The sequence below is a fragment of the Siphateles boraxobius genome, unplaced genomic scaffold (genome assembly GCF_051911475.1).
Source record: "Siphateles boraxobius isolate OS27281-9 unplaced genomic scaffold, OSU_SipBor_1 26, whole genome shotgun sequence".
In the NCBI taxonomy this organism is placed as follows: Eukaryota; Metazoa; Chordata; class Actinopteri; order Cypriniformes; family Leuciscidae; genus Siphateles; species Siphateles boraxobius.
In genome coordinates this window covers 19,870,373-19,894,548 of record NW_027508876.1, presented here as the reverse complement: position 1 = coordinate 19,894,548, position 24,176 = coordinate 19,870,373, and the positions used below count along the sequence as shown (strand labels likewise).

Here is a 24,176-nt window from a genome sequence, read left to right as displayed (position 1 = left end):
TTTTTCCCAAAGATTTCTTGAATTTATTCAAATTTGTATGTACCCACAGATGAAAATATCAAATATATTTATGCAAAATTTAGGACATAGAGCTTGAAGACAAAATATGGACAGAGTTTCGGTAATTTCAAATGGATTAATAGGCAGTGTAATTAAGACTTCAAATCCAGAGAGATTTCATAATATAATAAGAATTCTCATCATGAAACACCAAAATTAGCATCGTAACACTGCAAATGATCGGGTCACAAATTTGTGGGATGTGAACAGTTATACATACAGACTTTAGAGGTTGCAAGACAATCATAGACAGTTTATCAGAATTCAGTGAGTGTATACTAAAAGTGCAGCACTTATATTATGTGAATATAACAAATGTGTACCAAGTGAAAACATAAACTTAGGATATCAAAGACATAAAGCACAATTTAATATCAAAATCTGATATTACTATTACAACACTACACCTTTTTTTTTAAGTGCGTAATAGCTGCACTACACTGGCAGTTATTTGGTGAATCGAAAATCACAAGTTCAATGGGTGTTGTTCATCTCCAAAGTGTGTCTTCATCATTCTAATGTGATTACTTCTGACTCAAATCCCACCAGTCACTCTAGGTACCTACCAAATAGAGTGAATATCTAAGTAAAAGTCATACCTACATCAGCTAAAGTAGCGGTCACTGTAGTAAAACAGAAGCGCTATGATTCATAAGGCCCAGCCTTTCACAGTAGCTTCCTCAAAGCAAAGTCTCCTCCATCCGGATCCTTCAGAGAGAGGGTTGCTGCTCTATTTTCAGTGTCAACCCCTCCATGCTTATAAAAATCAGCCACTAGAGGGGGTATTTTACTGATTCTCTCACTGAAGTCTGTTATGTTCCTTCCCCTTTGCCCTGTTCCTGCTTCGGTTCGGAGTCTGAAAAGCTCTGGCTCTTCTCTTCATCATTCCCTGACTCTGAGAGTGAAAAAATTGTTTTGTTAGTGAAACCAAAAACAGAAAGAAAAGACATATGGTTTTAATGAAAACTAGGGAGCTGTTGTCCAACAAGAGAATATACCCGACACCCTACGGCAGGGCAGGATGTTTAGCAGTTGTTGCAATACTTTTTCTTAAGGATGCCCTCAGCTAACAGACCTATATTTGATAAAGCACATCCATGTTTGTCTTGAGCTAAAAACTGGTGTGGGAAGCCACTAACAGGCCCTCTAAACTCTCTAGTTTGCCCAAAGCAGGGTTGTCTGATACATTATTCATGGCCAGCCTGCCTCTCAATGCCATATTACATTACTGCAGGGTTTTGATGACGCTCCATGTTCTTTCTGAAGGAGCAGTGATAAATTAAGGGGACTTTACTCACCTGCTTTGCTGATATTGAGCTCAGACAGAGTTTGGGAGAGTCCACTAGCATCAACCCCGGCGGAGGTTCCCAGTATATCGTGCACAGCATTGCGTCTGCCGGTCCTTGCAGAGGCGATGAAGTCTTCATATGTCACCTCGACATCAGTCATATCTAATACATTTCAACATAGCAGTGCCTGTGACAGACAGAGATTATTTGGTCAAACACAGATCTGCTGTGGCATGCAGATGCCTTGCAAGTCATCAAGTAGAAAAAACTGAAGCGACTTTAAGAAATCAGTGCACTTAAAAGGTTACTTCACCCAAAAATGAAAATTAACCCATAATTTACTCACCCTCAATCCATCCTAGGTGTATATGACAGCGTACTGGACCTAATTTAGATCGTACAGTCTTATGTAATTACAGACCTATATTGTACCTACCTATAAATTACCTTTTTTATATTTATATTAGGTCATTTCTATATCAAAATTACCTAAAGTTTTAGAGAAGGTTGTTTTATCTCAACTTGTTCCGTATATGCGAATGCTGTTATAGATATGTTCCAGTCAGATTTGAGGTCCCTTTATAGTACACAATCTGCCCTCCTTAAGGTGTTTAATGATATTTTATTAGAAGTTGATTCTGGAAAGGTAGTTATCCTTATTCTACTCGATCTCATAGCTGCCTTTGATACCGTTGATTATGGCATTTTATTGCGTAGTTTGGAAGATGTTGACATTAAGGATACAGCCTTGTTTAAATCACAGGAAAGATCATTTTCGGTTTGCATTGGAAATTTGTGTTCTACATCAGCTAAATTACATAGTGGTGTGCCACAGGGTTCCATACTTGGGCCTAGTTCATTTTTGTTGTACATGTGCTCTTTAGGCTCAATTGTACGTAAATACAATATTATGTATAATTTATATGCAGATGACATTCAGTTATATATTCCAATAGATCCGAAAGGCTCTCGATCTTTTGATGCACTTGTACAGTGCTTAGGCAAGATTAAAGGGATAGTTCACCCAAAAATAATTATATAATTATAATTATATTATATACAAAAATATAATAATTCTGTCAGTAATTACTCACCCTCATGTTGTTCGTAGTGTAATAGCGTAAGATTCTCGTTGCTTGATAAACTTAAGATTGAGCCACTGTAGACACTTGGACTATTTTTACAATGTCTTTAATAACTTTTCGGGGCGGGCAAGTTTCAATCCCTTAGAAGCCGATGGAGGAGTGATCCAGCAAAAATATCTTAATTTGTGTTCCGAAGATGAACGAAGGTCTTACGGGGTTGAAACAACATGAGAGTGAGTAAATACAGACAGAATTTTAATTTTTGGGTGAACTATCCCTTTAAAGCCTGGTTGGCGAGCAATATTCTTAATCTTAAGACTAACAAGACCGAGTGTGTTGTCTTTGGACTGTCTCTAAGGGATTTGTATGTAGGTTGGACTATGTCGATAAGTGGTTCAGATCGTCTCAATAATTTGGGCGTTATCATGGATTCGGGTTTGGTTTTAGATAAACAGGTTACAAGTGTTGTTAAGGCTTGATTTGATCAACTCGTACTATTTCTAAATCGAAACCAATTCTCTACTTTAAGGACCTGGACACTGTTATTCATGGATTCGTATCATCAATCATTGATTACTGTAATTCTATATACATTATCTCACAAAAGTGAGTACACCCCTCACATTCCAGCTGGGCCAATACTATAGAAATGAAACTTGGATATATTTTTAGAGTAGTCAATGTGCTGCTTGTATAGCAGTATAGATTTACTGTCCTCTAAAAATAACAAAAACATACAGCCATTATTGTCAAAATAGCTGGCAACAAAAGTGAGTACACCCTAAGTGAACATGTCAAAACTGTGTCCAAAGTGTCAATATTTTGTGTGAGCACCATTGTTATCTAGCACTGCCTTAATCCTCCTGGCCATGGAATTCACCAGAGCTGCACAGCTTGTTGCTGGGATCCTCTTCCACTCCTCCATAATGACATCACGGAGCTCCTGGATGTTAGACACATGGTGCTTCTCCACCTTCAGCTTGAGGACGCCCCACAGGTGCTCAATAGGGTACAGGTCTGGAGACATACTTGATCACTCAATCACCTTCAGCTTCCTCAGCAAGGCAGCTGTCATCTTGGCGGTGTGTTTGGGGTTATTATCATGCTGTTAGGCCCAGTTTCTGAAGGGAGGGCATCATGTTCTGCTTCAGAATGTTTCAGTAAATGTTGGAATCCATGTTTCCCTCAAATGAAGCGCAGCTCCCCAGTACCAGCAGCACTCATGCAGCCCCATACCATGATGCTACCACCACCATGCTTGACTGTAATCAAGACACAATTTTCTTGGTACTCCTCACCCGGGTGTCACCACACATGCTGGACACCATCTGAGCCAAACAAGTGTATCTTAATCTCATTGGACCACATGACACGGTTCCAGTAATTCATGCTCTTGGACAGGTTGTCTTCATCAAACTGTTTGAGGGCTTTCTTGAGAGCCAGCTTCAGAAGAGGCTTCCTTCTGGGACGACGGCCATACAAACCGACTTGACGAGACGCAACGCAAATGCTGGTCATGTGACGATGACTATAATTAAATGTATAATGCAATATTGTTGACGAATAAAAATGAGACTAAATGTGGTTTACAAAATAAAAACTACGCGAAAATGTCTCTTCATTTTCATTGACCAAAACGAAATGAGACAAAATGTTATAACGTTATTTCGTCTCATTTAGTTGCATTATTATTATTTTGCAGTATTTATGTTTCCTGTGTCTCACTTCAGGGGCTGCATCAGGTCGCACTGCGCAGACGCAGACGACGTCACTTCCTCAAGCCCCACTCGCGGCATTATTTAGAAGATGCAGCTGTGGTGAGTTAATGTAAACGGCAACAAACAAAGTTAATTCTGACACAAAGATAGGGACCGATACATTTTTATTTAAATTTATGTGTGTGTACTTCCAACATGTTTGGTTGGTAAAATAAATATGTTGTAAATTCAAATCAGAGGGCCTCCATGTCTGGAATGGATGTATTTTTGAGTCTACAGTATAAGGTGACAATAATATAGGCCTAATAAGATAACCTTGTTTGAAATGGGTTTGGCTAAAAGAAAATTTTGGTTTTGTCTATACTACTAGGTACTTAATACCTGTGGCAACGTGAGAGGTAGGGTATCACCAAAGTGTGGGTTGATTCACAAATCGAGTCCAGGCAGAGATCAAGTCACTGATTTCTTTTAATAAATCAACTCAAAACTCCAAAGCGTTCTTTTTCATAACCAAAAACTCTTCCAGCTTCACTTTATGCTCTCAAACAAAAAAGCCAGTCTCTCTCTGTTCTCAGCTCATTAACAGCTTTTCTCCTTCACTCACAACAGCTGTGTCCCCACCGCTGAGGAACCTGGTAACTGTAGTCCAGGACGAGGTGGCCATCTTGGTTTGTAGTCCCCATACTGTAACAACCTAGATGGCACATACCTTGCCTCTATGACATACCCTCTCATGATGCCACACACCCCCCTTCTCTGCTCTGTGGCTCTTGGTTGCGGGGAGAAGGTGTAGAGGGCATCTCGTCGTGAGAGGGCATCAGCGTTGCCATGGCAAGGTCCGGGTCTGTGAACGACAGAGAAATTAAATGCTTGGAGACTCAGGAACCATCGAGTTACCCTCCTATTGGTCTCTTTATTCCTTGCCATCCACTGTAACGGGGCATGGTCTGTTACCAGGACAAACGTCCGCCCTAGAAGGTAGTACCGAAGGGTCTCCAACGCCCATTTGACTCCTAAACATTCTTTTTCCAATGTGTAATAATTTTTCTCATGCTTTACTAACTTCCTACTTATATACAAAACCGGATGTTCTGCTCCCTCTTGCGTTTGGGATAATACTGCCCCAAGACCCACCTCTGATGCATCTGTGTGTACTATAAAAGACTTCTTAAAATCAGGTGCCACCAGGACAGGATGAGATGTCAGGGCCCTCTTTAGTTGTGCAAATGATTCCTCTGCCTTTTCGGACCATTTCACCATCCTGGAGTGTTGTTTCGTGGTCATTTCTGTAAGGGGAGCAACCAGACTAGCAAAGTTAGGGACAAACCTTCTGTAGTAATTGGCAAGGCCCAGGTAGGACTTAACTTGGGTCTTCGTAGATGGCCTAGGCCAGTCTTGTATGGATTTGATTTTGGGCTCTTGGGGTTTAACAAAGCCTCGTCCTACGTTGTTTCCCAGGTAGTTTGTTTCACAGAAGGCTAGTTTACACTTTTTAGGGTTAGCAGTGAGGCCCGCCTCTCTTACTGAATCCAACACTTTCTGTACTTGCATTAAGTGGGTTTCCCAATCCCGGCTATACACCACCACGTCATCTAAATATGCTGCAGCATACCTTTGATGAGGCCGGAGGACGCGGTCCATCAGCCTCTGAAAAGTCGCTAGTGCCCCATGCAGGCCGAAAGGTAGACAAACATAATGGTACAGCCCCTCTGGGGTAGCAAAGGCTGTCTTTTCTTTGGATGCTGGAGAAAGAGGAACCTGCCAATATCCTTTGGTTAAATAAAGGGTGGTAACAAATCTGGCCTTGCCCAGCCGATCAATCAACTCATCTACATGAGGCATTGGATAAGAATCAAACTGTGACACTTCATTTAGTTTCCTGAAGTCATTACAGAATCTTATTGTTCCATCTGGCTTGGGAACCAGCACAATAGGGCATGACCAGGCACTCTGAGATTCTTCAATGACCCCTAGTTTTAGCATTTTTCTTACCTCCTCCTTGATTGATTTCCGCCGGGCTTCAGGGACTCTGCATGGACGTTGGTGTATGACTTTGCCAGGTATCGTGCGGATTTCATGTTGGATCATGTGGGTGTGACCAGGCTCAGAAGAAAAAACATCTATATTCCGCTCTACTAACTCCGATGTTTCCTGTAACTGTTGTGGTGTCAGGTTTGGCTGACTTGGACTTCTTCTCTTGGACCATTGACCTTCTCTGTGGTTAGGCCTCCACCAAACAATGCATCTCTTGCATGCCACTTTTTCAGGAGGTTAACATGGTAAATTTGTTGTAACTTCCTCTTACCTGGCTGGTTCACTTTATAATTTACTTCTCCAACTCGCTCTGCTATTTCAAATGGCCCTTGCCAGGTGGCGAGGAACTTGCTTTCCGCAGTGGGTATGAGCACCAACACCTTATCTCCTGTTTGGAACTCCCTAGGTTGTGCAGCCCGGTTGTAGGTGGCTTGTTGTTGCCTTTGGGCCTTTTCCATGTTCTCTCTGACAATGGGGAACACTGCTGCCATCCTCTCTCTCATAGTTTCCACATGCTCGATTAGAGTCCTATGTGGACAGGGCTGTTCTTCCCAAGATTCTTTGGCAATGTCTAAGAGACCTCTTGGCTTGTGTGGGTAGAGCAATTTAAAAGGGGAGAATCCTGTAGAGGCCTGGGGTACCTCTCTCAGTGAAAACAGAAGGTAGGGTAGAAGCTGGTCCCAGTTTCGTCCATCTTTATAAATGACTTTGCGTAGCATCTGCTTGAGCGTTCTATTGAAGCGCTCTACAAGTCCATCTGTTTGGGGATGGTAAACTGAGGTTCTGATTTGTTTGATTTTCAACAGGCTACTCATTTCCTTAACAACACTTGACATGAAGGGGGTCCCCTGATCTGTTAGGATCTCTTTTGGGATCCCTACCCTACTACTGAGGAGAAAGAGCTCTTTGGCCACCTGTTTGGCTGTGGCTTTTCGCAGGGGAACAGCTTCAGGATATTGAGTAGCATAATCCAGCATCACTAAAATGTATTGATGTCCCCTAGAACTCTTGGGAAGGGGTCCCACAATATCCATTCCAATTTTATCAAACGGGGTCTCAATTATTGGCAGGGGAATTAGGGGGTTCCGCTCTGAGGGTTTTGGTGCTACTTGTTGACATTCTGGACCGCTACGGCAGTAGTTTTCTACCTCTTTATGAATGCCGGGCCAAAAGAAACGCTGAAGAATCCTCTCCTTAGTTTTATTGACCCCTAAGTGGGCTCCAAGTTGGTGGGTGTGAGATAGATGCAACAATGTTGATCTATGAGACTTAGGAACTAGAAGCTGTTCCTGGATGTCCTCTCCACTTTTGTTTACTCGATAAAGCAGACCGTTTTTTACTGCAAAGTAAGGGTATGTAAGGTGTCCCGGTTTCTTATCTACCCCTTCCACCATTCTGACATTTCTCAGTGCATTAGTCAATGTTTGGTCATTTAACTGTGACGTACCATATTGTCCTCTTAACGGCACAGCCTCTGCTTTGATTCCAGTTTCACCCATGCTCTCTTGTGATGACTCCTTCTCAGAAGCGGTCTCAGTCTCCTCTGGAACATCCCTTGTTTCTGCACGAGTCTGAACTGGAAAACAACATTTGGTCATATATTTTACATCCTGAATCCCTTGGGCAGAGTCTCCCCTAGATTTGGTTTTACCTCTAGGCCTTTCGGTATCTCTCATCTTTTTTTCCGATATGTCTTGCCACAAAGCATGGAACACTGAGCAATCCCTGCCAATGAGCACACTTACTGGCAACGAGTCCACTACTCCTGCTTTAACATCACATCTCCCTTTGGTGGTGATGAGGGTTAATGCAGCTGTTGGGTATTTCTGAGTGTCTCCATGAACACGAGACACAGGCACGGTATCTTCCTGAGAGATCTCAGCTGGGTTGACTAGTGACTTGTGGTCCAAGGTAATCATGCTCCCTGAGTCTAACAAAGCCTCCATATCCTGGCTATTTATCGTCACAGGGCAGGCCATGGCTGGGAAGTTTGTGGCTCCCATCAACACAACAAAGAAATTAGTCTGCTTGCTCCCTGAAGAATCTGCTGTTGGCATGGGTTCATCTGGTTTGTCACACTGCCAAGAAATATGACCAAGTTCCCCACATTTGTAACATGTTCGAGGACTGTAATCTGGCAATGCTTTTTGCTGTTCATAGGGACTATTGTTCCCCTTCCTCTGGCTAAACCACTGTGTCGACCGACCTTTGGGTGTCTTCCTCGTCTGTGGAGGGGAGTTAACTGGTGTCCGGTAACTTAACATATTTACATTAGCTTGATATCTTTCAACTGACTCTATTAACTCCTCTGCCGTTATTGGGTTACTCTGGCTGACTACTTTTTTTGCTTCATATGGAAGGGCTCTTAAATACTTATCTACCACCACTTTCTCGACCACAGCTGCTGCCGTGCTCTTTTCAGGTTGTAGCCATTTCTTCGTCAGGCGCATCAGTTCATGAAACTGTGCACAAGGAGGTTGGTCTTTCTGAAAACCCCATTCATGTACTCGCTGGGCCATTCCAAATGTGGTGAGACCATTTCTGCTGAGAATCTCTTTTTTTAAACTATCATAATCATTTGCATTTGTAGGGTCCAAATCCAAAAAAGCTTTTTGTGATTCACCTGATAAAAAAGGTGCCAATATCCTAGCCCACTGTTCTTTTTGCCACTTTTCTCTATGCGCTGTTGTCTCAAAAGCATACAAGTATGCCTCCACGTCATCGGTGACCCCCATTTTAGGAATGAAGTTACTAGCTCTGACTTTGTTGCTTTCTTGGTTCATTCTTAATTGAAGCTCTCTTGTTTTCAAGTCATTTGCCCGTCTTTGTTCTTCTACTAACGCAGCATTAGTTTGTATTTGGATTTGGTTAGATTTGTTGTGTTCTTTTGTACTTAGCTTAGCAAATTTCACCGTCAGATCTTCCCAGTCTCTGTTGGACATCAGCAGTCACACCATTGGAACAGCATTCTCCACCATATGTGGCATCGTGAGAGGTAAGGTATCACCAAAGTGTGGGTTGGTTCACAAATCGAGTCCAGGCAGAGATCAAGTCACTGGTTTCTTTTAATAAATCAACTCAAAACTCCAAAGCGTTCTTTTTCATAACCAAAAACTCTTCCAGCTTCACTTTATGCTCTCAAACAAAAAAGCCAGTCTCTCTCTTTTCTCAGCTCATTAACAGCTTTTCTCCTTCACTCACAACAGCTGTGTCCCCACCGCTTTGGGAACCTGGTAACTGTAGTCCGGGACGAGGTGGCCATCTTGGTTTGTAGTCCCCATACTGTAACCACCTAGATGGCACATACCTTGCCTCTATGACATACCCTCTCATGATGCCACATACCATATTGACTGGATTAAATAGAGACTAAAATACAATTTTCATTGACTAAAACTAGACTAAATGTCATCAGTTTTCGTCAAAATCAGTTTGTTGAAAATAGTCATGAATAATTCTGACTAAAATAAGACTAAAATGCTCAGACTTTTAGTCGACTGAAACTTGACTAGACTGCGGCCAGATTTTTGATTTGCAAAGAAGAGAGAGAAATACTAGGGGTGGGAATCTCTAGGCACCTCACGATTCGATTCGATTACGATTCAGAGGCCTGCGATTCGATTCTAAAGCGATTATCTGAATCTTTTTGTGTGTGAACATAAATACTTTGCTTTAAAAGTACAAAGTAATGCCCCATAAAGAATTAACGTACAATATATTTTATTAACATTGCAAAGAACTAACAGGAAAATAAATGTGTGCCTGAACTAGCAGCATACTTGTAGTAAATTAATAATATAACAACAACAGGTGTTCTGACGATTCATGCTACCCATTGAGATGTGCTACTTACTGGTTTTGCGCATGTACAGACTCATTTTTCTTCTGCTCACCACACCCATAAATCTATGCATCCTTGCTGTGGAGACTTGTAGGAAACTTTGACAGGTCAAAGATGAATATTTGATGATCATTTTTACTTTTTCACACCGTTTTAAAAATAAAAACAGAACATTATACTGTACTCTTAAATTCGAATTTTATTATAATTTTATTTCATATAATAATATCATTTTTACTTGTTATATCAAATGTGATAATTGCTAGTTCATTTAAAATATCAAGATATGCTCCCCATACACTTACCCTAATTAAAATGAAATAACGATGTCATAATATTGTGAGATTTACACCATTATGGAAACAATAGAGAATGAATCAACAGTATCTGTGATCGATTCGCGCATGGGTAGCATTTTTCGACAAGGCAGCAGAAATCGTCTGAACACCGGTACACCCCAGAGCCATAGAGAGAAACGGCTCTGGTACAGCCGAGTGTTTTTCCTCTGGGTGGAAACGTGTCATATGGCTTCTCATATTTGTCGTGTTGCCGAAATATTTTAGTTTTATTCTACAAAGCTTACAACTAGTGTGGCTCTTGTCCAGCTCGTTTCCCCCTTCAACTTCATAGAAGCCAAGATATTTCCACACGTCAGCTTTTAACGAGGAGGGTGTTTGGATTTCGCGCTCAGCCATCGCGTCTCTGTTATGTGCACACGCCACAGACAGAGGGTCCGGGCACTGCACTTCCGCGCTTCAGAGTTCCGTCTTTTGCGTTCCGTCAATATTACGTCATTATAAGTAGGCTACATATCTTAAAATCTTAAAATCTTTTTTTTTTGCAAAATCGATTTTTGACATTTGTGAATCGATTCAGAATCGTCCATGTCCGCATCGCGATGCATCTAAGAATCGATTTTTTCCCCCACCCCTAAGAAATACCCTAGTTTTGGTTCTTTACACTGTTTCCCTGTAAAATTCAGAATTGAGTTTAAGTGTTCCATGGAATTGGCCCAAAATATATTGTTGACCTTTTGATACCTTATCAAAATACAAGAATAATGAGATCTTATAGTCAGATGATTCTTCATGTTCCTAAAAAAATCAAAGGGCCTTCTCAATACTTCATGAGTCGGGTCTTCTGCCGGAACTAGACTAATGTACGGTTGTTACCGGAAATCAGAGATTACAGTTTATAAAGCAATAAATATGGATATTTTTCTTACAAAAACGCATTGCTTCGCTTCAGAAGGCCTTTAATAACCCCCTAAAGCCATATGGTTTACTTTTATGATGGATGGATGCAGGGTTTTTTTGGCTTCAAAATCGAAGGTCCCATTCACTTTATAGACACATTATAAAGCTTGCAAGAGCCAGGATATTTTTTAATATAACTCTGATTGTGTTTGGCTGAAAAAAGAAAGTCATATACACCTAGAATGGCTTGAGAGTGAGTAAAGTATGGGACATTTTTGGGTAAACTAACTCTTTAATAACTACTAAACAGAATGTAGTTTTTTTCTTGAGTGCAAGGAACACAAACAACGTAATTATTACAATTGTTTATCGGTATACTGCTATACATTTGGCCTTTGTTCTCAAAATATGTTTTTATTTGCCTTTATGCAATGATACATTTTTATTTTAGCAATGCATTTTTACATTTGGTTATAAATTATAATAAAGTGTAAATTATGAAATGTATAAATAAATGTTTAATCATACATATATATATAATTGTATTCAAATGTTTAAAATATTTCTTTGCTGAATTTTTGTACTTCGTTCAAAATTAAAATATGCAACAATCTAGAAAATTATACAGCTACAATGCACACTATTTTTTAAAAGTTACATTTTTTTTTTACAAAGAAAGCATTAAATTGATCAAAAGTAACAGTTATAACTTTAATATGTTCTAATCAATGTTGTTCTTTTGAACTTTCTATTCATCAAAGAATCCTGGAAAAATGAATCATGGCTTCCACAAAAATATTAAGCAGCACAAATGTTTCCTGAGCACCAAATCAGCATATTATAATGATTTCTGAAGGATTATGTGACGCTGTAAACTGGAGTAATAATAGCTACTGAAAACTAGCTTTGCCATTACAGGAATACATTACATTTTAAAATATGTTCAGATAGAAACCTATTTTTTAATTGTAATAATATTTCACAATTTATCTGTTTTTACTGTATTTTCATCCATAAGAGACTTAAAACTTTTAAAAAATGGAAACCTTTGAATGGAAGTGTTACTCCTTAGATTCAAGAGTAAATTACTAATCAGTGTTTGAACAAAGACTGTTCTAACTATTAGGAATCCCAAACAACAATGTGAAGACTAAAGGAGCCATAATCTGGCCAAGAGAAGAAGATAAGTTTGGATAAAGGACTGTTTATTTTGTCACACATTTGTGATCTCATGCATTTCTAAATTGTCCTTCTGGATTTTTTATCTGAGACTCCTTTATATGTTGTGTGGTAGGAAAAAAGTCCCATAAAACGTTTTAATGCAATGATCCCTAAATCAAACATGTCAAAACAAATGTGGAACAAATCTACGAGATTATCTAGAATTTTGTGGAACTAAATATCACTCATGAGATGCAAGGAGCTTCCCTGAGCTAAGAGTTATATTTAGCCCATGCTATCATCTCAGTACAGTCATTCTCAGCTGCTGTCTTCAAAATGGTGCAACTGTGTGGTGAAACACCCATAATGAGGTCATCATTACAGGGCTGTTTCACAGTATTAAAAAAAAATAGCACAGAATTTCACATACTCCATTTCTCCAACTAAAATATTTATTTTCTATTCTCCAGATTTTTGTTGCTGAATAAGTGAAATAATAATAAAACAATAAGTGTATTAGTTTAACTGTATGCACAAATACAGAAAATGGTGCCCCTATTATGCTTTTTCAGATTTTATTTGTGAAAATGTCTGCAAATTTTTAAATATCAAAGTGCTTGATAAATGAAGTTATTGTCTCCCAAAAGAAAGAACTGATTCTGAACTGCCTGAAACAAGTTGTCAGTAATTCCAATCTTACTTCCTGCTCTAACATAGGTTTGCAACAAATCTGCATAATGTTCTATGCCTATGTTCTTCATTGGCTGCCTGCAAACAACGCCCACTTTGACCTGCCCGCAAACACTGTAGTTGTAGCTGAGGCTTAGAAGAGTTTGTTTCTTGTTGCAAAATGCCGAGAAGACGCTTTTTTCTGCGCTGCGAAAGCAAATCCAATTTACATGCACTTCCAAAAGAAGGGGACTGAATTGGAATTGGTTCGAACTGAAATGGTAAAAACCGACGCCATAGTTACTGTTCATTTCACTACATACAAGTGCTGAAGAAGTTTCCAGAGCTGAAATTCTGATATTGTAATGGGCGTTTAGTTTCCAACACCATAAGCGGTAGACCAATCACAACAGACTAGGCCATCTGACCAATCATAGCAGAGTAGGCTCTCAGAAAGGAGGGGTTTAGAAAGACTGAAATCCTTTAATCGAACCATTTCAGACACTGTGAGAAAAAAGGTAATGCTGCCATGTATATTGAGAAAATTAAAGTGTTTATTTTTCTATTGTAAGAGTCCTCCAAAACAAAACTATGAACCTTTAAAATAGCATAATAGGTGCACATACTTTTTATCACCACTGCACAAAACCATAATATCATATCTTTTCAAATGTGTCTGTCTGTAAACACCAAATAAATTGTCTATGTATTAATGGGAAAGAGATGTATTTTAAAGCTCACTTGGCACAGGAGTTGAGGTCTAAGTCCAAAAAATCAATATGGACTTGAGTGAGCAGTTCCTCAAGGCAACATTGACAACCATGCAGAAGGGTTGTCACACTTCCCCTGCCTATGCCTCAGAGACCTCTGTGGAATCCACCAACCCACCCTCTGAAAAAGTTTGTGCAACAGTTTTGACAAAACAGCCCAAACAAACCGACATAGCAATAAAGGTTGCTAATTGCTATGTACAGCAACACTACACATTTTACATAAAGAACAAGTCAGAGCTGAAGTAGATTGGGAGCAGAGATCAGTGTGCCTTTTATTTTTTTATAAGGTGCACATCACTGATGCTTGAGTCCTGGGATAGAACAGGTTGCAAAACTTAGAAAATAAAAGTTTATGTACCAAGGAATCAACTTGATATATAAGATGTATTAGTGTTCAAGAGATATTAGTGAGGATGAACACATAATTTGATTTCACACAATTTTATGAATGGTTTAAAAAATATCTGATGGTAAAAAATGCATTTCTTTATATTCAACTCATTTTAATTGAAGTATTGAGGTATGATCTGAGAACAGGTGGTACACCTGACCTGAGTGATAATGCAATATTTTTTATTTAATAATAATATCTATAACATTCTAGTTATCATTTTGGATTAATTTGAAAACTTTTATGCGGTTTTCAAAACTAAACGCAAATTTCGTGACCTGTCTGTTATTCCTGTCTCAGGAATCAGTACCACTTAAGGCCTCCACAAATCAATCCAATTATGTCCTCCAACAAGCACTCTTCAAATGAACCAACTACATATATAGAGTAGTATGCTATTAATAAAATATAAGAGCTCTAATGAGTTACAATGTGCAACATAATAAGGGTGAGATGATCTTAAAAATTGCTTCATTCATATTTATACCCTTCATTGCCCTAAAATCAGAATATAAATTACCTTATTAATTGAAACCAAACTGAAACTAAAACACATATCTGGCTAAATGTAATGTTGTGATGGGCTATTGTAGTTCTGCCACTGTTTAAATGAACACACAATCTATCTGTGACAATTTGACATATTTATGCATTATTAGAGCGTAAAATGCACTAGTTTATATGAAAATACAGAAATATAAGAAAATACAGAAATATAAACGTTTGTGGGGAAACTCGTCCTTGTCATGTCACGTGCATTAGACCATAACATCAAAACATATATCAACATGGAATATCCAAATATGACAGCTACAGGTGCAATTCTCAGCGGAGCAATTATTTCATTTACAGCACAACGTTTGAGCTTATATGAATGCACCGGTTATATAAATCTGACAGGCTAAAGCACAGATGCTAATGAAACAGGGTCGCGCGACTAAATCTATCATACAATGAGATTAAGAAGGCTTATAAAACCGAGCGACTCCGCAAATCGTACCTGTTTTAGGCTTGAAGTTTTTCTTCTCGTCAAGGCTGTGCAGTTTTGTCGCTCTTGTTAATATTTCAGTTCAGTGGGATGCGACGGTGCTGTCAGAGGTGCTGCTCCTGCCTCAGTTCATGAGTCTGCATGAAAAGAAAGGGATGACGTATGCGCGTTCTTGAGTGCTGATATGCAAAGATTACCCAAAGCTCATAATATCTTCTGCTCAGTAGTGGTGAGGAGTTTGATTCATCTCAGTGATTCGAATCTTTCGAACCTGTTCACTGATTTGCTTGACTCTTTGTTTTGTGTTTCATCGTACTCCAGTAGGTGGCGACAGTGAGTCGTGGTACGGGTATCGATAATTGTTACATTCTTCTTTTTTTTCTTCTTCTTTTTTTATCTCAAAAGAGACGGGATTTATGTAATGAAAATATGATTAATCGTAGGGAAGTTAAAGATAAATATTTTTTTAACTTTTTTAAAATGTAGGCTACATTAAAAAAAAAAAAAACAATCAAAAGTCTATTTGACACAGCGAGCCATGTTGAAATAGCAGGCCAATGTCGTTTCAAATAAAACATTTAATTGAGTAAATGGTGGACAGTGCAGATGTTGTTTGACATGCATTTCCTATCACACATAGCAGATGTGCTGGGATTCTAACCCAACTAGTTCAGTAGCCTATTTAAAAGGGCTCTATTGTTCGAGATTTCGTCCAGACATGTTGATTGTTGCATCCCAGGGGCTTGTGAATAAGACACTGTACAGAGTTTAAAATCAGAGGAATATGGTGCCATATGGCATCTCAATTGCAATAGGCAAGGCAAGTTTATTTATATAGCACATTTCATACACAATAGTAATTCAAAGTGTTTTACATAGGCCTAGAAGAAATTAAAATAATCAAAAGAAATAAGATTAATTAAAACAGTTTAGAATAAAAAGGAAAGTAAAATACAGTACAAATAATCGGACAAACAGTGGCATAGTACTCATTCATTAAATGCACAATTAAACAGATGTGTTTTGAGTCTGGATTTGAATGTGACTATGTAGGAGCACACCAGGGGCCTCATTTATAACCGTTGCATACGCACAAAACAGGCCCTGAAAGAGGTGTTATAAGTCCTAATCATAAATACAATTCATGTTCACAATAACAGTTTAAATAAATAAAATAATGATTTAAACTTTGTTTTTCTTCTGTTTTAAATATTTAGATGAAATATGCCATTCTGATTAATGGCGTTAAACACTTAAATTACATGAAATCATTACTGAGAAGTTACACCATTTTTTATATTCAATAAATATAAATATTTGTTGTGGATGCAATGCTTTTGAACACTTTTCCTCTGGTATCCTGTGTTTTAATGTTTAACTACAGAGATAATTGCTTATCATGATAATAGCAGATTGTCTGAGAAAATAGTTTCGTGCAAATAATGCACAACAAGGTCTATCTGTTTCCATTATAAACATAAATCAATTAAAAATACTCTTTGGCCAGTGGAAAAAATTGAGAAAAACTTTCTCTGAAATGTATTTTACACTATATTAATTTATTTATTCAAAAACAGGGCAAGGATAGGCTACTAAATTATTAACTAATGTGACATCACATCCGCATTTCATATTTTCCTAATGTCTTGTACCTAAACATGTTATCACGTGGATGAATAATCATATGCAAATGATATGCAGATGAGGATATGCATAGTAAAACTAGGCGTTGTAAGCTCCATATATGGTTGTTTCGGGGAGGAGACGCATGTGCGCACAATCTTACGCTAACTGGGATTTATAAAGTGAATTCTGCGCAGGTTCCGTCGTACGCATGTTTTTTTTTTTGGGAAGGCCAGTGAGGAGTCCATTACAATAATCCACTCAGCTGGTGAGGAAAGCATGCACAAGTTTTTCGAAGTCTTGACTGGATACAAAGCATCTAATTCTTGCAATATTTTTCAGATGGTAGTATGCTAATTTAGTTATTGCTTTGACATGACTACTGAAACTAAGGTCTGACTCTAGAGTCACACCAAGATTCCTGACTTGATCTTTAGTTGTTTGACCTCTAGAGTGAAGGTATGCGTTCACCTTGAGAACTTCATCTTTGTTTCCAAACGTAATGACTTCAGTTTTGTCTTTGTTTATCTGAAGAATGTTTTGGCACATCCAACTGTTTACTTCATCAATGCATTGGCACAGGGAGTCAATGGGTCTGTAATCATTAGGTGATAGGGCTAAGTAGAGGTGTGTGTCGTCTGCATACGTAACTGTGGTAAGCAATTTGGTTCTTTTTCATTAATTGGCTCAGTGGGAGCATATACAGTACAGGTTGAATAGGAGTGGCGCAAGAATTGAGCCTTGAGGGACGCCGCATGTCATGGATGTCCATTCAGACTTATGGTCTCCTATACTCACATAATAACCTCTCCCTCCTAAGTATGACCTGAACCATTTTAGGACTATCCCAGAAACCCCAACCCAGTTTTCTAGCCTGTCAAGAAGTATGTTATGATCGACAGTGTCAAATGCAGCACTGAGGTCAAGTAGTACCAGCCCTGATAATTTGCCTGTATCAGTATTTAAGCGAATATCGTTTATTATCTTTATGAGCGCTGTCTCTGTGCTGTGATGCGGTCGGAAACCAGATTGAAAATTGTCATAGTATCCATTCGAGCTTAAGAATTTGTTCAGCTGATTGAAGACAACTCTTTCAATGATCTTGGCTATTAAATGAAGATTTGAGATCGGTCTATAGTTGCTTAATATGGTCTTATCCAGATTGCTCTTTTTCAGGAGGGGTTTGACAGGGAGTTTTCAGGGAGTTTGGAAAACTCCCAGAGAGAAGTGAGGATTTTACCACTTCTAGGAGATCTGCTTCTAAGCAGTTTAACACACTTTTGAAAAAAGATGTGGAAAGTGCATCAAGAAGAAGGAAGCAAACTCACTGCACCATTTCTCAGAGAAGAAGATAGAAAACTCACTGCACTTCCGCTCTGTGAGCATTTCACTGGGAATGTGATTTTGGGGGGTTTGTCAGTCTCTCTGCAGTAGCAAAAAGAGTGCGCGAGTTGTTTAAAGGACAATTCCGGCCAAAAATGAACCTGTGCAGCTGTCTTCTAGCCAAGTTTCATTTAGAAACATCAAATCCAGGTTGTTTGTGATTATTAAGTCATTAAGTGATTTATTTTTAAGTGAGTTTAAAGTGAGTTTAAGTGTTTAATAGTGCTAACTTAACAGTCTTACTTTTTGTCCCCACAACAATTTTAGTTTGATGTGGAATAGGCACCAGATTTGATGGGTTTGCTGTACGGCCTTAGACTTTCTATCATGTAATAGAACAGCAATAGAGGAAGATACAGGCACACTGGGTTCCCACTTGTTCTGTAAACATTTGAGAAAGTTACTGTTATCATAGCGGGGACCCGTCACATATCACTGAGAGCTGGTATCAGTTGTTTGTGGTTCACCTCGAGCAGATGGAGGAGGGTGAGGGCCCTGGCGTTGTGGCAGAGGCCGAAGAGCTCTCACAGGAGGAGGGGGAGGGCGAGCTGGGCCCGCAGGCTTTGGCGATTGCGGGGCCTGCCGTTTTTTGGTTGATATCTTGCAGATAGTTTGGTTCCAGCATACACCAGTTGTCCATTTTCTCTGAGAAGCACAGAAGTGGAGATGCTGGAGAGAGGGATAACGTGTCTGGTGAGAGGGGCTGTTGCTCTGGTGTTATCGGAGGCTGTAAAATGCTTTCCTGGTTTCCTTGGCTGTTTTCCAGAAAGTTGTCCTTGGATGCTGAATCTTGGAGCAGTTCTAATATGTCACAGTCTGTCTGTGGTGAGCTCTGTGGGCAGGGCACAGCTGAGATTGTGTCCGTGAGCAGAGGTTGTTGTGGCTGAGTGGTGTTATCATTGTCCTTATGTGATTTGTCAACCAAATGTAAATTTATATTGTAAATATGTTCACGGTTATTTTTTCTAATGAAAGAGTGCATAATTCTATCTTTTTATTCTAAAATAAGGAAACACACAGACATTAATATATTAATATATATTAATGCTTATTTATTAAATATTTCAAACAATTGAATCAAACAAACAATTGAAACAAACAAATCAATTGAAACAAAGCATACAATGCTTGAAATAAAAATGTCTTAAAGTCATTTAAGTTTTAATGTAAAAAGAAAGTTTCCTAAAAATGTTGAAAATAAAGAACTTTTAAATAGTTATTTTTGTAAAAAAAAAAAATACTGTAAATATTGCCATCTTAAAAGTAGAAAATATCTTACATCTCTTGTAAACAAATGTTAAATAATGCCATGTGCAAAAATAAGAGCAAGAGCAGGGCTTGGACAAGGCACCTCTGACGGATCAGCAGGCTGTGTATCTTGTGTGCTCATTGCATTAAAGATGTGAATCTTACTCATGCTCACTGTATGTGATCATCTTCTCAGGGATCTTGTCCTGTCACTCTCTATGCATTTACTCCAGGTTCTTACTAAGAAACACTAGCATGTTTACCTTTTCAGGTTTCAGGCAGGATCTGGGGCATGTAACAATGTTTCCTCCTGAACTGAAAACTCGTTCTGATGGGGAGCTAGTGGTTGGTATGCAGAGATACTTTTTTGCCACCTTACTTAGATTGGGGAAGTGTACATGATGCTTTCCCCACCATTCCAGTGGATTTTCCTCACTATCCAGCAAGGGGGACACCAAGTAGCTGCTCAGCTCTGCTTCTAGTGTTTGCTGAAGTGACAAAGTGGGTACAGTTGAAGGAGTTGCCTCACTTCCTTTGAAAAAAACGTCCTAATGACCTCTTTGCCTTCTTTGCTTCTGATGAAGACGTAGAGGGCTGTGTACTCTCAGTGGTACTTTCCCTGAGGACTGCAGCTGCGGACACCATCTCTTTTTCCACTTTCTCCTGAATGGTGGCGACATGGTGCACAGAAATGTATTTTGTTTTAAATCTGGGATCAACAAAACTGGCGGTGTCCAGTAGCTCGTCTGTGATGGGGTCTGAGTACTTCCCCTTAAGGTATGCAAGGATGCTGGTTTTGGTCAGCTCCACGTCATCTTCCTCCTCAGCAAGCACTCGTGAATTGAGGATGTGTAGGACAGGCTTAACGAATTAAATGGTCACATACTCTTCTCCTGGCAGGGCATCTGTGAACTCCATCAATGGGGAAAGAGCTCTGTTGACAGCCTCCAAGACATCCAGATCAGCCCAAGATGGAATAAGGTGCCTTGATTTCTTATCATCAGCGAGGACCTGTGTAATGGCTTTCTTTTGCTCAAGGACTCTCGCAGTCATCATTTTCATCGATCCCCATCTGGTGACACAGGCTGTTTTTAGCTTATGTTGGGGCAGGTTGAGCTCTTGTTGCGCCTTTCCTAATGCCCTCTTCTTTTTCCAACTATAGGAAAAAGCACTGACTATTTTTTTGCACACCCTCATTGCTTGCACCACACTTTGATCTTTCATTGCATTTTCTGAAATAAACACACACAAAAGAATATTAAATTATTGATGGTTTCAGAGATTTACAAACTGTAGCTCTAGCTAAATTTATACAAGAGGAGAAACGCCTTTTTAAACTGCTTAAATAATATCAGACTAATAACACATCTACAGCCTTTTTAATTTCTACTCTAATGACTTAATATAGCTTTTTTTACATTGCAATGTGGTTTACATTGTTTTATTGTTGTCACAGTATTTATTTAGTGTGCTGAAGGACAATTAATATTTATATAGCACCCTGTTAAACACATGTAACAAAGTGATACAGCACAAAAAAGAAAAGTAAAAACTCAAGTCATATAAAAAACATTTAGACGTTAAAATGTATGATCTAAACAAATAAAGAATATAGCAGCCCATCACCTCATACAAATTATAGCATTGGTGCTCTTACGGATTGCCAGGTGCAGCCTGTGTCCAAAACACTGCTGCCGTGTCCATCCGTTGAGCTGTGCAGCTTTGACAACATTAGCGCCGTTGTCTGTCATAATAGCCAAGAGGTTCTCTTCTGTTAGTTCCCATGCAGAAAGCATATCTCTCAGGCCCTGTGCAATCATCTCTGACGTGTGATCGACAGGAAAATATGCTGTCTCAAGGCACCTGTTGCGCAGCTTCCACTCATCGTCAATGTAGTGCAATGTAAGGCTCAAATATGGGTCCATCGTCCTACTTGACCACAGATCAGATGTGGCTGCAAAGTGCTTAACAGACTTCAGTTCAGCAGCTACCTTTTTACGACATGTTTGGTACATGTTGGGCAGCGCAGTTTAGGGAAAAATATGGTCGCGATGGCACAGTGTATCTTCTGTCTAGTGTTCTAACGAGTTGTTTAAACCCACTGTGCTCCACTGTAGCTATGGGAGCCATGTCCTTCGCGATGTAGTAACAAATGGCGTCAGTTATTTCTTTCATCTTCTTGAATCCTTGAGTAGCATTTGTAAATGCTTGTATTATCGACACCTGCTTTGTGGAGGCACTTGTTGCTGGGCGTTTGTCAGTCTCTCTCTTTTTTTGAGCCATGCACTGTTCATATTCGGTAATATGATTGCGCTCCAAGTGTTGAAACAGATCGCTGGTATTACCTTTGGTCGCTATAACGGTTTTTCTGCAGTGTTTGCATTTGACTTGGGTTTCTTCTGTGTCATCTTTATTAAAGCCAAAATGTGTCCAAATGACGGAAACTGCGTGTTTCTTTGGCACAAGCGGCTCCTGTAGCTGAGTTGACTCTGTGTTTGAGTTCCCCTCCATGTTGCTTTAATGTCGCAGACTGGACGGGGCGGAGTCACGTGACTACGCGCGGTCTGGTCGCACGCGGTAATATGTTTAAGGGGAAAGTACATTAACACACAGGGCGGAAATATTCATAGGATTAAAATAACAAAATAATCGACATAGTAAAATTACGTCGGTTATAGGCTCTGAATTTCGGTTTCGATTATTTTTCGATTAATCATCCAGCCCTACTCCTTTTATATTGCAGTTTTTTTGCAGCCATGTATTAAGCCCAAGCAACCGTGAAAACCTGTTTCTTCCTCTTGCTGGAAGTGGTCCACTGATGAATGTTTGAACTTTTAAGTGTTTCAAAAAGTTAATTGAAATCCTTCTTAAGGAGTTCTGACTGCTCTTTATGAATATCATTCTTCCCCACATGAATGATAAGTCGATTCGCAGTCTTATGTTTCATCAGAATGATCTGAAGTTCTGTTTACATCAGAAGTTGTTGCTTGTGGAAGGCAGCACATAGTCGTATCCTTGCTGTCCCTGGGCCCAGCTGCGCTCTGAGCTGAGTGTCGCTGTCTGCTCGACCTTGAGTGCCAGTAAGCGTCAGTGTTAATGGCTGATTCGATCTTTGTTTGATCACATTGATCACGTTTGGGGATTCCTCATCTACATTCATTAATACTTCAAATCTGTTCTCAAGATGTATAGGCGGTGGTAGGAAACCAGTGTTTGCAATCCTTACGGTCAGAGCCGTATCTGGGGTAGAGGATGCTACTGCGGCAATATGTGATGCTCGTGACAATCTGATGTCTCGAGTGCCTTTGGGTCTCGCTCCCTGTTTGTGCCATCGATTTGTATGTCGATCAGTTACTTGTTTCTTTACACTCAGTATAGCCTGTCGAGAAGCACTAGATTCATGGGACTCAGCGGCTGTATGCTGAGGGCGTCCATGACGAAGCTTTGTTGTGTGTTCCGTCTGGTTTGGTGGTGCCGCAAGTTACTTTGTTTCAAGAACTGCAATCCTTTGTAAAAGTCTGTGGCAGTTTCTACAGCAAGCAGATTCTTGAACCAGAACAGGCATTTTCACTCTTAACCTTTTAAATGTAGGATTCTGCTTTTTTGTAGTAATCCAAGCTTTGTCGTTTGAGCACTGTGCTGATTTGCTGAAGTTAAAATTAGGTGATAAAAGGAGATACAATATAAAAATATAAAAGCGACAGAGCAAAGCACGGAGCAGTAAGCAAGAGCGTCCGAACAGTAGCTGAGCAGGAAGTGGAAAACTAGACTCAATTGAATGTTTTGCTTTTGCAAATTGTAGTTTTGGTCTGGAAAATTGCCAGTAGTAGTAATTTAGGAAAAATAACATATTTATACCTTTAGAAAATTATACCTTTAGAATTTTATTTTTTTTAAAGCTGTATATAATATAAAATGTTAGTGGAAGATTATTAATCTTTCTGTACTGTAATGCACAGCCTGGTCGCCTCCCACGTTCCACCTAGCGGCTAGATGAAGGTACTACACAGCGTTTATTTCTGCAGGGAAACGGGGAAACGGGAAAAGACCAATCAAAAACAAGGATACTAGCAAGTGGGGCGGCCGGCTACCTAGAAGAGCCAAGTTGCTACAGTATCGTCATTAGTGTCTTACCAAGCAGGAAAGATGGAGGAAATAGAAGGTAAGGCTTTAAATAAGCAAAAGATGCATATGTAAATATTGAATATTGTGCATCTGACCCCTAACGTGTGTTTGTATAATGGAGAGCAGCTTTGGTTTATTCAGCGCTGTTGTTTGAGGTTATCACCACGGTAGAGAATGACGTTTTGTAGGAAAACAATGACGTCTAACTGTTATTTTAGGGGCTATATGCACGCACACACACACACACACACACACACGCATACATGCATACATGCATGCATATATGTATATGTGTGTGTTTGAAGTGCTTTTGTTGTGACATCGGATTCAGCTAACTTGATTCCGTTTCACTCAATTGTTCTGGTGTAGGTCTGTTTAAACATAAGCGAAAACAATGTCAAATGATTTAAATACCATTCAGGATCCTTTTTTCGTTCTCCCTACAAACTGACATTCTTCAGTTCCATCCTTCAGCTGCTCTGTTGTTTTGCATGGACTGACAAGATTGACCTATTTCCACATACTGCTGGTTGATCTGCTCTCGTTTGCTTAACTAATCCAACTCCACTGTCTGAGAAAACTGGCTGCATAG

The 24,176-nt window shown here is 39.4% G+C and overlaps 2 protein-coding genes across 4 annotated transcripts in view; one reads left to right on the top strand and one right to left on the bottom strand.

Moving 5' to 3' along the window:
* pkia (cAMP-dependent protein kinase inhibitor alpha) lies at window positions 1-24,143 on the bottom strand. Of its 2 annotated transcripts, XM_077244734.1 has the most exons (4): window positions 23,999-24,135; window positions 15,218-15,342; window positions 1,359-1,536; window positions 1-955 (listed from the first exon to the last, which is right to left on the bottom strand). In XM_077244734.1, exons 3-4 carry the CDS (start codon window positions 1,507-1,509, stop codon window positions 873-875), a joined length of 234 nt encoding a protein of 77 aa, XP_077100849.1. In that variant the 5' UTR covers window positions 1,510-1,536; window positions 15,218-15,342; window positions 23,999-24,135; the 3' UTR covers window positions 1-872. The 2 variants fall into 2 exon arrangements, with proteins under 2 accessions (XP_077100849.1, XP_077100850.1); XM_077244735.1 differs by lacking the exon at window positions 15,218-15,342 and having other exon boundaries at window positions 23,999-24,143.
* Window positions 23,468-24,176, top strand: part of zc2hc1a (zinc finger, C2HC-type containing 1A) — a 36,635-nt gene continuing 35,926 nt past the window's right edge. For both annotated transcript variants that reach the window (XM_077244723.1, XM_077244722.1), the window contains exon 1: window positions 23,468-23,621. In XM_077244723.1, the coding sequence (XP_077100838.1) occupies window positions 23,606-23,621 (16 nt within the window). In that variant the 5' untranslated portion in view covers window positions 23,468-23,605. The remainder of the gene's footprint in view (window positions 23,622-24,176) is intronic.